The 16,259-nt window shown below is 49.6% G+C and overlaps 1 protein-coding gene across 1 annotated transcript in view; it reads right to left on the bottom strand.

The window, feature by feature from the left end:
• Nucleotides 1-1,471: 1,471 nt before the first annotated feature.
• LOC103191537 (contactin-associated protein-like 5) overlaps nt 1,472-16,259 on the bottom strand; it is a 123,314-nt gene continuing 108,526 nt past the window's right edge. The window contains exons 22-24 of the mRNA XM_042336196.1: nt 13,515-13,736; nt 2,936-3,007; nt 1,472-1,701 (exon numbers count right to left, since the gene is read on the bottom strand). Coding sequence (XP_042192130.1) covers nt 1,505-1,701; nt 2,936-3,007; nt 13,515-13,736 — 491 coding nt within the window. The 3' untranslated portion in view covers nt 1,472-1,504. The remainder of the gene's footprint in view (nt 1,702-2,935; nt 3,008-13,514; nt 13,737-16,259) is intronic.

The raw sequence follows: 16,259 nt of genomic DNA on the forward strand, positions 1-16,259 counted from the left end.
CTCTGAAGCCCGGGTGGAATTCCTCTCCCGAGAAAAAGTTTTGTTGATTAAAAATTAGTGTGTAATCCGCTTTCAGCTTGCGTCAGCGCCATTTACAAAAAAAAAACAACCAATATTATAAAGATTGGATTATACATTAGCTATGAAATAGCTTTAGAAGTGGAAAAATTACTTATCGACACCCACTCAGAACCGAGATACCATAACAGCCGGAGATGGGATACCTGCTTTCCGTACACAATGAACCTCCTTTCCCCTCTCAATGTAAATTCGTATCGTGTTTGTACTGTCTTGTATCGACGGTTGATATCCTGTTTATTTCCGATCCCCGAAACCTCAGGCAACTTTCCTCACTCCACGCGCCTCGGTTTACCCGACAGTAAGTAGGAACCCGGTTGTTAGTCGATCGGCGGATGGAGTTTTGGGGGTAATAATCTCTGCCGCCCCCCAAAAAAGAATTTGATCGCTCAGTCCACGACTGTCTGTGGACTTTGAGGAGCGATTGGTTAAATTGGGCGCGTCCACGCGGGGGAAGAGAGGGGCGATATAATTGCGGTCTTTAAGAATGCTAAAGGGACCGGGTAACGTAGACCGTTGATAAGCTGTTTTATATTGGTCCGCAGCAGTAGAGCCAGAGGACACGGCCTGCGATCGAAAAGGGGGGGAGGTGGGGGTAAAATTCAGAACAAATGCGCGGAGACACGATTTCACTGAGCAAATCGTAAACGTGGTCCCTCTCGGGGAGATGGACGGTGGAAGCAGAAGGGGTTGATTCTTTCGTCCGGCAAATTCTTCCGTCCTTTTTCCGCTTGAACTCGAACGCTTGTGACACCAAATGGGATATGGACTCATCGATGGCGCCAAATTTGAACGGGAATTTCCTCCCCCCCACCCCCACCTACGCCCCACCCCACCCCTTCCACACTCCCTCCGTTTTCTCTTCCATTTTTTTCGATCCCTATTTCCTTTTCTTCCCTTTCGTCCTGATGATTCGGAAGCAATTTGCGAGTATCTTCTGATCCTCAGGAAGCAGGATACTAGGCTTCTCTCCGTGCCAAAAACGTAGGGACCCCGGGCTCTGTGGTGTGTCTGAATCCACTGCCGCGTCTTGTGGTGATGAGGAAAGAGGGGGGGAGCGAGATGAGGGTGGAGGGGAGAGAGAGAGAGAGAGAGAGAGAGATAGGGGGAGGGGAGAGGGAAGAAGGGGAGGAGAGGGGAGAGAGAGAGAGAGAGAGAGAGAGGGTGGTGGTGGGGGGGTTACAGGAAAGAGAAGGGGAGAAAGGGAGGGGAGAGGGTAGAGAGAAAGGGGAGGAAGATGGAGAGAGAAAAGGGGAAGGGGGAGAGAGCGCGAGAAGGGGGAGGGAAGAGATGGAAAGGGGGAGAGGAGAGAAAGGGGGGAAAAGAGAGAGAGAGAGAGAGAGAGAGAGAGAAAGGAGGAGAGGAGAGAGAAAGGAGGGAGAGAGCTCGCGGGGGGAAGGGTAAGTTGGGTCTCTCTCGCTCTCTCTCAGATGAAGTATTCCTTGGTGCTGTCGTTCACTGTGTCCTGGTAATGACTGTTCCCCTTTGCTGTGGTGTCGGTGGTCTCCGCGCACTCCCCCGGTTTGGTCTCGTTGGGGCGGGAGCTGCCTTTGTGTCGGTAAAACACGCGGCTCATCACCCCCAACGCACAGAGCGTCACGAAGATCACCAACGCTATCACACCTGGGGGGGAGGGAGATGGAGGGGGAAGGGAAGGGGTGTGGGGTTGAGGGAGAGGGAGGGGGAGAAGGGGGGAGGGTTGTGGGGTTGACGGAGGGTTGGAGAGGGAGAAAGAGTGGGGTAAACAACAAAATAAATGAATAAAGTAATAAATAAATAAAGTAACAATAATCCTTGCAATTTGATACAGCGCCTTATCACGTCTTCGAGACGCCTCAAAGCGCTTCACAGGACGGACGGTCGAAGCGGAGTGACCGTGTGTCTTGTGGGCGAAATCCAGCTATTCTCTCAGCGACTCAGAAGCGAGCCCGATTTGGCCGATTTTCACGGTCCCACTCGGGTTTGGTCGTTCGCTTTGTGGCTGCGAACTGGCCGGTCCGTTCGCCCTCAACAAAGGAAAAGCCATTGCAGTTCATAACGGAATCCGCTGAAGCTCTCTGAGCCGTCCTCCCGACCTGAAAGGTGCTGCGTCGAACGATCAAATGCGAGGATTATTGTAAGGTCGCCTGCAAAATGTAGTTTGGGAGCGGCCTTATTGCAGGTCCAATATCCTTTGCTTTTGATCCTTTTGGGATCTCGGAGCTGAGGCTGAACTGATGAAACTCCCAAATCTCTGACGCGATTGAAAATTGGGCGAGTTTAGACCCAAGTTCATTTCTTCGTGCGTTGGTCCATTCCTGCGCAAGACTTGAGTCATCCCCAGAACATCCCAAACCCGTCATTTTCCGTCGCGAATAGATCGCACTGTACCCTCCACGTAAGTCCAATCTTTTTTCCCCTCTCCCCACCCCCCCCCACCCAATTGAAGCGAAAAGTTTGTCCTTTGCGAAACCTCCGAAGCAGATCCTATTCCGTGCGCTCCCTTCCTGACACCTTTATGAAATTATGAAACGTCTTCCCGTACTATTATTACCCTTCATCTCTACGGCAGCCTTGGGGGTGGGGGGGGGCAGGGAATTATCCCACTCAGCTCCTATTGCCCTGCAAGCCAAAAAGCCTTGACGGGTAAGGTACTGAGCGAGGTGACCCTAAGAGCAATCAAAAAAAGAAGGTCTTTAGGTGGGATTTGAAGGTGGGGCGAGGCGGGGGCCAAGGCAGAGGGATCGAGGGAGAGAGTTCCAGAGTTTTGGGGTGCAGAGGCTGACGCCACGGCCACCAATGGCGTTACCCAGCCTTGGGGGTGAGGTTACTGGCGCTGAGATGACTGTGGACTGACAGCTTGGTGGCTGCCACTTACCTCCAATGATTGCTGAGTCGCCGCGGATCGAATTCTTTAAGGGCCCCCCAACATCTACCGTCCCAGAATGGTCTGTGGGTCGAGGGGAGAAGTCAGAATGAGAAATGGTTAGAGGTGTAAGTAGCTCTTCCGCAGACAGATTAAGATTCCGCTGTCCCTCTCTTCTGCAGCAGAGAGAGACTGGATGAAAGGATGAAATCACAACAATAATAATAATAACCCTTGCGCTCGATACGCCTTATCACGTCTTCGAGACGCCTCAAAGCGTTCACAGGATATACCGTCAAGTCACTTGACTGTGTGTGTTGCGGGCGAAACGTGGCAGCCAATTACGCCCAGTAGCGTCCCCGCAAACAGTCGTGAATTGCGCGATCGTACTTTTTTGGGGGGGGGGTGACTATTATACTCAGAAAGCGATCCGCTAATCGACTAACAGCCGGGTTCCTACTTGCTGCTGGGTAACCAGAGGTCTGCGTATGTGCGTGTGCGCGTGGAGTAAGGAAACTTGCCCAATTTTTCGCCCTGACCCACCCGGGAACCGAACCTGGGTCCTCTCGCTTGGGCCCATTACGTCGTGTAGCGTAGTGCTGGGAGCTCTCGCCTCGCAAGCGAGAGGACCTGGGTTCAACACTGGCTTTACAGCGTACTCTGCGAATCGCTTGGAGAGTCTCGAAGACTCCACTTTGCGCGAAAAACGCATTTTGATGCAACTATATAACATTAAATAACTATTTATTATTAGTATTACGGTTCGAAGAGCGAAGCAGTGATGTGACGTGCGCTGGGGAGAGATCAGCAGATGAGAGAACGCACCTCAGCTTGAGTTTGCAACGGATGCAATTAAGTTGGAAATTCTTGTCGTTGGGTTGTCAGGAAAATAAAGGCATCACTTTTCTATCAAAGCGCCCCCCCCTCACCCAAAAAAAATCCTTCGACTCTTATAATAAACCACAGGTCTCTCTGCTCATGTTTCTTTTTGCTGACGGGAGGCTAAATTTGAAAGAGCTGCTAATTAATTGATGCATAAATAGCTAACCTCTCTCTTCAACGTCTCAATCCTGAAGGATTCGTTTGATACCGTGCCTTTCACATCGGCAGGACGTCTCAGAACACTTCATAAAGTATACTGTAAAGTGCAGTCACGTAGCACACTCTTCTCGCAAGCGAGAGTCCCCCTGGTTCGATTCCCGGGTGGGACGACACCTCAGGCAAGTTTCCTTACCCCACACGCCTCTGTTTACCTAGCGGTAAGCAGGAACCCGGTTGTTAGTCGTTTGGCGGATCGCTTTCCGGGGGTAATAATCCCTTCCAAAAAAATTTGGAGGGTCACTTAATTCACAACTGCTTGTGGGACACTGCTGTGTGCCAATCGCCCACAAAAAAATATCGAGTATGTTTGCAGTGTATTCCGTGCAGCGCTTGGAGACGTCTCGACGAGGTGACGAGGCGCTGCATCAAATGCGGGGATCGTAAAAGTGGGATTTAATTTAAAAGAGATTTGGAGAAACAGGAAGCAGTGGCTCTGACCCGATGGGCTGAATGACCTCTTCCGTCGCAGAAAATTTCCATCACTCTATCGAATACGTTCGAACTAATAGCCTTAAAACTGGATTCAACCTCCACCACTTTTCTTAAGCGTTGGAGTGAATGGAAAATTGCGGAGTATAAATAGTGATTTAACCTCAGGACCGGGTGGGGGGGGTTCTGGGAGGGTTCGAGACTTCGAGGTCATTGCGCTCAATGAAGCTAATTAGTGATTAATCATTCTCAATCGCTCTCCAGACTAGATTGGAAAGGCAGACCTGGAGAGGTTTAAAGGCAACGGTTTCGCTTGCTGGCTCAATTAGCTGTAAGGAAAGGTACGATGTGGCAAATAAATGACGATTATTTTAATGAGTGTCCGTGCGGGGAGAAAACCGCACCCTCGCATTCCGTACCGGACACGGGGAATAACAGCAATAATAATAATAATTATTATAATAATAATCCTTCCATTTGATACAGCGCCTTATCACCTCTTCGAAACGTCTTTGAAATTATTTTTATATGTAAGGGATTATTACCCCGGGAAAAGCGATCGAGGGGCGATGGGGGACGTGCGGGGAGAAGATAATAATAATAATTATTATTGTTATTAAGTCCTAACGGGCACGACGACCTCCTAATGTGCCCTTCCGCCCACACAAGTTCATAGAAAGAAGTATCTCCTCCTGCGACAGTCAAAGAGACAGTCACTCCACTTTACGGTGTATCCCGTGGAGCGCTTTGAGACATCTCGTCCGCTCAGAGTCAGATGAAAGGATCGCGCAGCTGTATTATTTCTATCGCTCGGAACCAGCCAATTTATTTTCAAATCATGTCCTTTGTTTCTCAATGGATCTTCACCCATCGATAAAGATGGGCTGAGACCACACTGAGCTCAATTTGGCCCAAGGCTCTTGCAAACCGCGGAGATCTCATCTTGTTGGGAGTTTAATTCTGTTCCCAGAGGATGTTCTGTGATATATATTGCACTATTTTACCTCCAGTTCCCTCGTACAGACATATTCTCTCTCTCTCTCGGTCGACTAACCAGTCCACCCCCCCCCCCCCCACTCCCAGCGAAAAGAAATCGGTCATTTATTTCACGGCTGTTAGTCAGTGAAGCGTTACCGTGTGCAAATTGCCTGCCGTGTTTGCCCTCCAAGTTACCCGCAGTCCCTCCGCTTTGCTCTGCGAAGCTCTGTGAGAAGCCTTCCCGGCGTGAAAGGCGCCGCCTCGAATTTAATTTAATGACTTTTATGATTATTGTTATTATTATTGACTCTCGCAATCGCAAAAGTGTAATGCGCAGCAATTATGATAATAACCATCACGGTGTTTGATGTAGCCTTAATCACATCGTTGAGACGTCTCAAGGCTCCTCGTAGGGTATACTGTAAGGTGGATTGACTGTGTATGTTAGGGCCAAATACGGCAGCTAAATAGCCATGGAGTGAGAGACCAATTTTATTTGGGGGTGGTGGGGGGGGAATTGTCAGCCAGGACACCGGGAGGGAGAGAGGGAGAGAGAGAGCGAGAGAGAGAGAGAGAGAGAGAGAGAGAAACTTCCTTCTCTTTTCGAATAGCGGTGCGGAATTTTTAACCTCCACCCGCACAGTGAGGTTTAACGTCTCATCCGAAGGACTGCGTCTCCGACCGCGCAACGCACACGCACCCCCTCCGCGCCCGCATTGGAGCGTCAGCTTCGAGTGCGCGATTCCAAGTGGGCAAATGGGGGGATTGAACCCACAACCTTCCGACTCCGAGGCGAGAGAGAGAAAGAGAGAGAGAGAGAGAGAGAGAGGGAGTGTGCTTCCATTGCGCCAGGCTGGCAAACCGTGAATTAAACAAAAGGCTTTGCGCGAACAGCGCCGGAATACGCAACGATTCCTATCGGAAGTCGGGAAAACCCGGCCCTTTGGTTTTCAGGAAAATAAAGACACCGTTTTTCTACCAAAGCGTAAAAAAAAATAAATCCCCTGAAATAACAACCTGCATTTTGTATAGCGCCTTTCACCTTATTTCAAGAAGCGGTTATTTATTATATTGCTCCCGCACCCCCCCCCCCACCCCCACCCCATCCCAAAACCCCTCACCCACCACCCCAGTGAATTATTTTTCCTCTTCAAAAACCTCCGCAGATAAAAAAAATACTGAACCAGAACGCAGCCGGTGTTTGAGAAGATGATTACATTTCAGAACAGAAACCGTAATGAACTGCGCTGTGCAGAAGCACTTCAAATCTCACCGATTAAATTTGCATTTTCATTACAAAGCACTTATTGTGCAAACTTATCTATTTACTTCCAAATGCATCAAGGTACCTTTCAGGTTAAAATCCATTTTTCTTTGAGTTTTAAGACGAGCCGAAATCTAATAAATCAAAGCGTATTAGCTTCATAAAGGTGCGCCAGTGTGTTGCTGCGGCTTCGAAGGATTCAGGTGTACTTTGTTGCTACGTTTAGTAGATGGTGTTGGTCCGATACACACACCTACAACCTGCTTTTTTATAGCGCCTTTCACCTTGTTTCGAGAAGCGGTTAATTTTTTTTTTTCACGTGCACGCGGGCAGACGCACACGTACACACAGGCGGACACACGCGGGCATCCACACAGACAGGCGCACACACACACACACACACACACAGATATACACACAGACACACACACAGACGTACACATATAGACACACGCACAGAGACCCGCACACACACAGACATACACACACAGATGCACACACACAGATATACACACTGACACACAGACATACACATAGAGACACACAAACACAGATATACACACAGACACACATACACAGACATACATACACAAACACACACACACACAGATATACACACAGACACACACATACAGACACACACACACAGATATACACACAGACACACACGTACAGACACACACACACATACAGACACACACACACAGATACACACACACATACAGACACACACACACACACAGATATACACACATACACACAGACACGCACACAGACACACACACACAGAGGGATGCAAGGCGGAGGGATTGAGGGAGAGTGTTCCCGAGGTTCGGGGCGGAGTGGCTGAAAGCGCGATCTCCGATGGTGGGGCGGAGGGCGCGAGGGACGAGCAGGAGGCCGGTGCCAGTCGAGCGGAGGTGCCGGGTGGTGGATTGAGGCGAGTGAGGAGGTCGGAGAGAGGGAGGGAAGTGCCAGGGAGAGTGACGGGGTTAGAAGGGACACACTTGAGCACAGAGACTGAACGCTGGCTGTGCGAGCACTGAGCTTTCAAACCTCAACGTTGGACAGAAGCAACGGGTGGACGTGAGGAGCAATGAAAAGACCGTAGAGAGACACTTGCACCGCGCCTTTTGCAAGATCACCAAACCCATTTAATCCCCTTCCAAACAAGCCACACAGTCAAAGGCAACGAGCTCCCTACTGTCTTCCCTTTGTACCAAGGCAGAACTTTGCATCACCAGAAACCATTTCCTTTCTCTCTCTCTCTCTCTCTCTCTCTCTCTCTTTCTGTCTCTCTCGATATCTATCTTTTTTTTTGTTCAAAACCGTACAAAGGCAACCATTAGCTCAAAATGAATACAGAACATCTTGGATGCCTCTCTCTCTCTCTCCCCCTCTCTCTCTCTCTCTCTCTCTCTCGCTTTTTAATAAAAAAAAATTCCCCCTTTTTTACATAATTTATACCGTATATCAATGAGGTTGAAAATGCTCACAGCGTGAGCCATGAATTTGAGTGCACCTGTTGGAATCGAGCCGAATTCTTGTCTCTCTTAAAACCTCTCGCAGCTGCTACGGGACGAATAGAGAAAAGACTACTTCCGCTGATTGGTGAGCCGTTATTAAGGGGGGCATTGATTGCGGATTATTGCACGGGATTAGTTTTTGCACAGACACACACAGAAGGAAACACACACGCACACGTACACACACACACACACGCGCACGCGCGCCTCTGTTCACCCAGCGGTGAGAAGGAACCCGGTTGTTAAGTCGATTGGTGGATCACTTTCCGGGGGTAATAATCCCTAAACTAAACTAATAATTCGGTCCCTCAATCCCCGAGTGTTTGTGAGGCAACGCCGTGCGCAATTGGCTGCCGCGTTTCGCCCACACCAATATACCGGCAGTTCGCTTCACAGGGTAGTCCGTGAAGCGCTTTGAGGCGTCTCGAAGACGTGAGATCGAATGCAAGGATTGTTATTATTTTTCTTTGATTCCGACAGACATCTGGCGCTGCAATGAAGACAAACCGCAACTGATTCCATCGCTGATGGACCTCACAATAGAAATATAAAGCCTTGGGGATATTATGGTGATACTGTTGTTCATGTCATGATGAACTGGCATTGCTCAGAACAGCTTTGAGAGAGAAAAGAAAAGGGGGAATGCATCTAAAAAGGATCAATGTGTGTATTTAAACTCATATTACTTGCCTAGACTGGCTCCGAAAGGTTCGCATTTTAATGATACTGACAATAAAATTCACAAATCTTGCCATTTTCCCTCGTTTCATCCCCCTGGAGGGGAGCGAAAAACCCTTAAAATCAATCTTAATGTAGTAAGCGATAGAGTGTGCGTGGGGGGGTGGAGAGGTGGGGGTGTGGGGGGGGGAGTTGCGGGGGGGGTTTGGTGGTGGATCTTTTCAAAGGTAGAGAACCTGTTATTTGTCAAATGGGAATTATATCGAGAGGTTGGCAACGCAAGATGATGGCACAATATTCTTGACTGATGATCACGCAGTGAGTTAAGAGCCTGATGCAAAACAAGGGCGAGGCGTATACCTTATTTATCATCTGATTGTCGCTCCTTGTCTCTGGTTCCGCTCCCCCCCACCCCCTTCCCCCTCCCTCCCTCCCCCCCCCACACCCCCATGCAAACCCCGACTAAACCTCTCTTCTGTTTGCATTGGAGTTATTAATAATGAAGGGGTTCAAATCATTACAATAATAATAATAATAATAATCCTTGCATTTGATATAGCGCTTTTCACGTCGGGAGGACGTCCCAAAGCGCTTCACAGAATATACTGTAAAGTGAATTGACTGTATATTTGTGGGCGAACGCGGCAGCTAATTGCGCACAGCAATGTCCCACAAACAGTCGTGGATTGAAAATGACCAATTTATTATTATTTTGTTTTGGAGGGATTATTATTAGGCTCGATGATTTCACTGGCAAAGGGCAATCATGCTTCTCAGCGGTAATTTCAGCTGTAAACCCTTACAAGAGGTGGGGGCTGGGACGCGTGGGTGGGGAGGGTGGTGCGGGGGGGGGGGTAAGAATGGTTTCCGGGCATCGTTTGTGAACAATGTGCCCTTTCAAGGCGACGTGCCTGGCAATGAGATCTCAGCCGCAAATCTGTGGCTGGCAGTCTCTCTCTGTTATGATGATGATCATTGCATTTGATGAATATCTCTCAAAGCGCCTCACAGGCGGAATCCGTGCGAGTCCGATCGGCTGTGCGTTTTGTGGGCGAAACGCGCAAGCCATTTGCTCACAGCCGTGTCCCACAAACAGCCGCGGAGCGAGTGAGTGAGTGAGTGAGTGAGTGAGTGAGTGGGTGGGTGGGTGAGGGAGCGAGCGAGCGACCATGTAATAAGACGCTGTGTCAAATATAGTTATAATTCAGCATCTATCTGGATTGAGTGACCAAATGTATTTTTTTTGGGTGGGGGGGGTGTGTGGGGGTTTGGAGAGAGGGATTATTTCCCCCGGAAAGCGATCTGCCGATGGACTAACAACTATTGCTAGGTAAACAGAGTAAGAGGGTGTAGAGTAAGGAAACTTGCCTAAGGTTTCGCCCTGCCCGGCCCCGCCCGGGAATCGAACCGATGCTTGCGAAGGCGAGAGTCTAACCACTGAGCTACGAGGCTCTTGTGATCAAAGCTCACAAGCCCATTCGGGTAAGACACCGAGGACTGCGGGATCACACCCGAGGCGTGGGTCGGGTGTCTTCGGGAAAGGGAAATGGACCGAAAGCACGTCAAACTAGGAAAAGTGCATGATCTGTTCACTCTGCGCCCTGCATGCTGATGACTTTATAAATCCTTATAACTCTTCGTAAGAGAGAGAAAAAACCCCCCCGCAAGGTTTCCTCTTGTTATTTGTGCGCTTTTATGTGAGCTTCCCGCACGTCAAGCTATTCTTAAACTCCCCCCCCCCCCTCCACCCCACCACCCTCCTCCCCGGATCACTGACAATCAATTCGGCAATTTGAGCAAAAATAAGGGAATGAATTGAGATTTTCCGTTTGTGGCGCTTCAGTGAAGAGATGTCAATCATCATTGTGCTTCCGACGCGAGAGCTCCCCAGGACATGACAATGTTCTGCTGATCGCTAAGGCAATAAAAGGCTTAACAGGGTCAGGAATAGGGGAAACAGCTTCAACATTAATCATTTTAATGATCGGCCTTGGAGTCCTGAAGCACAGTGGCGGTTAGGGCACTCGCCTTGCAGGCCAGAGGACCCGGGTTCGATTCCCGGACAGGGCGAAACCTTAGTCAAGTTTCCTCACTCCACTTACACCTCTGTTTAGTCCCTCTGCCTTGCCCAGCCCCCCAACCCCCCTTGCCTCCTTTAAGACCCATCTCAAGACCCCACTCATCGACCGCGCTTTCGATCACCCGGCTTCCCCCCCACTGCCCTCCACACTCCCCAATCCCAACCCCCAGCTCGGGTCCGAAACATGCGGGTCCATAGTCCAGGGCCTTGGGACGTCCTCCCGATGTGAAAGGTGCTATACAGATGTATTTTGTTGTCGTTGGTAAGTAGGTAAGTAGGAACCCGGTTGTTAGTCGATTAGCGGATCGCTTTTCCGGGGGTAATAATAATAATTTGGTTACTCAATCCACGACTGTTTGCGGGGACACTGCTGTGCATTGGCTGCCGGTTTTCGCCCACAAAAAAAACACAGTCAACTCACTTTACAGTCTATTCCGTGAAGCGCTTTGAGACGGCTCGAAGACGTGATAAGGCGCTGCATCAAATGCCAGGATTATTATTATCACTCACTTGGATAGTGTCTCGCTTAACAGGGACAGAGCTATACTGATATACACACACACACACAAAATGTACATTTGTACGCTCTCTGGTGAGGAGCAGTTGAATATTGCTTGGTCCTGAAATAAGTGTTTATTTAGTGACCAGGGCATTCCTTACTTTGCAATTTCTCCACAGCTGGACTGTGGAGAACTGTAATCTTCTCCCTACTCTCAATCCATTATATCATCCAGTCACACTAATCTGTGTCGGTCTTCTGATCATGGAAAGAGTACTCGAATGTTTATAGCACCATAGGAGGCCATTGAACATATTGTGTCCATGCTGTTTGCCAATTGGGGCATCATCTCCTGTTTCTTAGTGGTTCGAACCCTCGCCTCGCAAGCGAGAGGACCCCGGTTTGATTCCCGGGCGGGCAGGGTGAAACGTCGGGCAAGTTTCCTTACACCACACGCCTCCGTTTACCCAGCAGCAAGTAGGGACCTGGTTGTTAGTCGACTGGCGGATTGCTTTTCCGGGGATGATCATCCCTTCAAAAAAAATAAATAAATGATAATTTAGTCACTTATTCCATGGCTGTTTGCGGGCACGCTGCTGTGCGGAAATTGGCTGCTGCGTTTCGCCCTCAAAACATACAGTCAATTAACTTTGCAGTGCATCCCGTGAAGTGCTTTTTAGACGTCTCAAAGACGGGATGAGACGCTGCATCAAATGCAAGGATTATTATTATTATTATTATTATTATCTTAGACAATGTGAGCTCAACGTCCTGATGTGGCAAGAGAACTAATCACTGAGCCAGGCTGACATACTACGCAAACATCCACGCAGGATAAGACATTCTTAAGCCTTTAAGCGTTCCTTTTTTTCAGCTGTTTTTTTCCAATTCCCTTTTAAATTGCCTTCAATTTCCAGACAGTAATAAGCCCATAACAAATGAGTAATGTGTCTCAAATGTCTTCAATTTTCTCATGGTGAAAACAATCATTATTTCCCTTCCACCAATTCAAGGTCCTGCTCATTCCTCATTCCTCTGACTAATTTTCGACAGACATTGGTTGCTTCATCGCTCAACTTCACGTAAGCTCCTTACCTCAGTGCCCAAGGTCCACCTTCCGAGACCAAACTAAGTTGATAGTCTTAAAATGCCCCCAAAATAAATTATTTTCTTCCTTTGATCGATTCCAAGATCCTCTCAGACTCATCTTCAAATCCCTCCACGCCTGACACCTCCTTCGCTACCTCTCGGACCTCCTTACTCCCCAACCCGCTGCCCGCTGCCTCCGCTCGACCGGCTCCGGCCTCCTCCTGCTCGTAAGCGCCCTGAGACGCCATCCGGAGTCCGGCGCGGATGTAAATCCGAGTTGTTGTTGTTGTTGTTGTTCGTCCCTCCGTTCCACCATCGGTGGCCAAGCTTTCAACCACTACGCCCCGAAACTCTGGAACACTCTCTCTCTCTATCTCTCCGCCCTCGCCCCCTCCTTGCCCCATCTTCAGGTCGCGCCTAAAGACCTTCCTATTCGACCGGGCCTACGAGCTCCGCCACCGCCAAGCGCTCTGGGACGCTACCGTGCGTGAGCGAGGGGCGTTGTGTAAAGGCAAATTGTTGTTGTTGGTCTTATTCCTGCATGGCTAATAATCCTTGCTTTTGGTCCAGCGCCCAATGGAGATATATTTCGAAGCGCTTCACAGAATTTATTGTAAAGTGTAGTGACTGTGTGTTTCGTAGGTGAACGGGGCAAACCAAGTTACGCGCAGCAACAGCTCGCAAAGGGCTAATCGATGACTGGAACAGGGTTACGAGGAATGGTGGTTGAGGCCCTTTGGGCTTTGGGACTCGGGCGAGAACCAGGGACCAGGCAATGTAAGAGTAATTTTTGTGTTTCCCTTACAGGGGGGGGTGGGTTTGGGGTTTGGATCAGATCGGCCCGTGGGCCCCAAGTGGGCCGGATGTGGCCCGGGGCCGCCGGTTGGAACCACCCTGCTGTCAGCGGATTTGTTTTCCTGCTAAGGTTGCCAGAGTAGGAAGAATACCTGTCAGCGAGTACGACGTGGTGATGGCCGTCAATTCACTCGTCACCGAAGACCGGCAATTCGATTGGGTCAAAGGGCCCGTCACCGAGACCAGAGGCGAGCGGGGTTGGTGGAGGGCGACCTTGAGCGGGGAAATGCCCTCGAACTGGACCGCAGAGAGGCAGCCGACGAAGCCGGCCGCGTTGGCCCTGAGTACCTCGTTGTCCGGGGGGCCGTCGCTGTCTGCGAAGGCAATTAAACACCGAGTGAGATTAGCTCGAGCCGGGCTGGACGGCGTGCAATAAAGGAGCTGGTGAACGGGTAAACCTCACTCCCCGTCTGCGCCCTGTTTCCCGCGGCGCTGTTCGAAAAGAGAAGGGAGTGTTTCTCTCTCTCTTCCTCTCTCTCTCTCTCTCTCCCGGCGTCCTGGCCGAGAATTCCACCCTCCCCCCCCCCCCCACCCCCCGCAAATAAAATAGGTCACTCGCTCCACGACCGTTTGCGGGACCCTACTGAGCGTAAAATTGGCTGCCGCGTTCCGCCAACAAAACTGCACGGTCAATCCGCTTGGCGGTGTATCCTCGAGCTTTGAGACGTCTCGACGAGGTGATAAGGCGAAGATTATTATTATTATTATTAATAATAATATTATTATTATCAAATCGCGCAGGTTATCACGTCTCTTCAACAAGAAGGAGGGTCGATTTGCTCATATCGAAGGCTAAAATGTTATCATCGCCACTGAAGCATTGCACAGAGATAACAGGGAACCACAGACAACACAGCGGGAAGCAATTCTCCCCATTATTTTGTGGTTCCTCCAAAAAAGCTGAGTGTCCTAATCTCAATTCCCCGCTCGCTCTGCTCAGCTCTGTAAATATGATAGCCCGTTGCTCAGGGAATTCAGCATTTCTTTCTGATAGTGTTTCTCTGCAAAAGTAATACAAAAATCCAATTGCCCCTGGATGTTTTTTTCCATTTTATACACTTGACAAAAAAATATATATATATATATATATACGGTCAATGGCTTCGCAACCCAAATGTAATCGGATCTCGGCGAAGGCAGAGAATTCCTTCAATCAATGACTCCCGCATCAATAGACGGATTTAAAAAGCCTCAAATCCATTTTCTCTCTGTCTGTCTGTCTGTCTGTCTGTCTGTCTGTCTGTCTGTCTGTCTGTCTGTCTGTCTGTCTGTCTGTCTGTCTGTCTGTCTGTCTGTCTGTCTGTCTGTCTGTCTGTCTGTCTGTCTGTCTGTCTGTCTGTCTGTCTGTCGCTCTCTGACTCCCACCCCACGGAAAATAAACTTTTTAATCTGATGGCACCTTCAATCCTTCTGTTTCAAAGGTTGCACCAAGGCTGTACCAATCTGCCACATCACTCCACATCATAGGAAAACAAGACCGCGGGGAACTGGAGGAGGCCATTCAATCCCTTGAGCATGTTCCGCCATTCTATTAGATCATGGGCTGATCTATAGCTCAAGTCCAATTACCAACCTTGGCCCCGTATCCCTTGACTCCCTGACCTAACAAACCTCTATCCATCTCAGTCTTGAGAACTGCAATGGATCCTCCTTATTCCTCTGCATCTTTCCTCCCTGTTCACCTCCGTCCGTCCTGCTTCATATCCCCCACACCCCCCACCGCCTCGGCCGGCCTCCCGTTTCCGTCTCGAGACCCTCCTCTTCGACCGTGCCTTTGGTCGCCCTCCTACCCCCTCCCCTCCCCGCCCTCCACCCGCTAGCGATCCCAACCCCCCCTCCCCCCCCCACCACCTCCCCCACCCATCCAATGTCCAGCGCCCTGGGACGTCCTCCTGACGTGTAATTGTTGTTGTTGTTCACGGCGGAGAGAGAAAGAGAGAGAGAGAGGGAGGGAGGGAGAGAGAGAGAGAGAGAGAGAGAGAGAGAGTGGGGGCTGGGAGAAACTCCCTTCTCTTTATCGAGTAGCGTTGGAGGTGTCTCTAGCAGTCCACAGACGGGGAGCTCGGTTTTAATGAGCCATCCATCTAGTGTGATTAACTGGAGAAACAGGCTGGAGTCCCAGAGGGTGACTGCCTCCTGTCTCTGTTAACATCCCAGGCCACACAGACTCAAATGCCTCCATTGAGCGCTCAGCCCACGTTCCCGCAACCGCAGATATGCAGCGATTAATCAATTCATTCACTATCACCCGCAGTGTAATGGCTCCGCTGGCAGAGTAAATAAAGCCAATGGATCGCTATGAACTGACAATGGCTTTAGAATAAACTGCTATCATTTACTCAGCAAATGGACTTAAAATTTCTTTTGTTCGGCGAGGAAAGCAGTGATTATTCAGCTGAAGCTCTCGGCAGCTGCTTGCATTTATAATTTCTCAGCGCTGACAGATGAGAGCGCGAGAGAGAGAAAGAGCCAGAGAGAGAGAGAGAGAGAGAGAGAGAGAGAGAGCCAGAGAGAGACAGAGGAAGCCAAACACTCTCTTGATATTGTAATTTCGTGACACAAGACACGTTTGCCAGGCCGACAGCAAATTTAAGAAGCACAAAGCTGTTAAAAGTAGTTTCAAACAACAATCCTTGCGTTTCATACGGTCACTCCACTTTACGGTCTAGTCTGCGAAGCGCTTTGAGACGTCTCAAGGCGATAAGGTGCTATATATCACCCGCAAGGATTCTTATTCTTGTTATTAAAGCGCCTTCCACTGTCTCAAAGCGCTTCACAGGATGGACTGGGAAAGGGGTGGTGACTGTGCACTTTGCAGGCAATCGCAGCAGCAAATT

This window comes from Callorhinchus milii, unplaced genomic scaffold, assembly GCF_018977255.1.
Source record: "Callorhinchus milii isolate IMCB2004 unplaced genomic scaffold, IMCB_Cmil_1.0 Scaffold6, whole genome shotgun sequence".
Taxonomy (NCBI): domain Eukaryota; kingdom Metazoa; phylum Chordata; class Chondrichthyes; order Chimaeriformes; family Callorhinchidae; genus Callorhinchus; species Callorhinchus milii.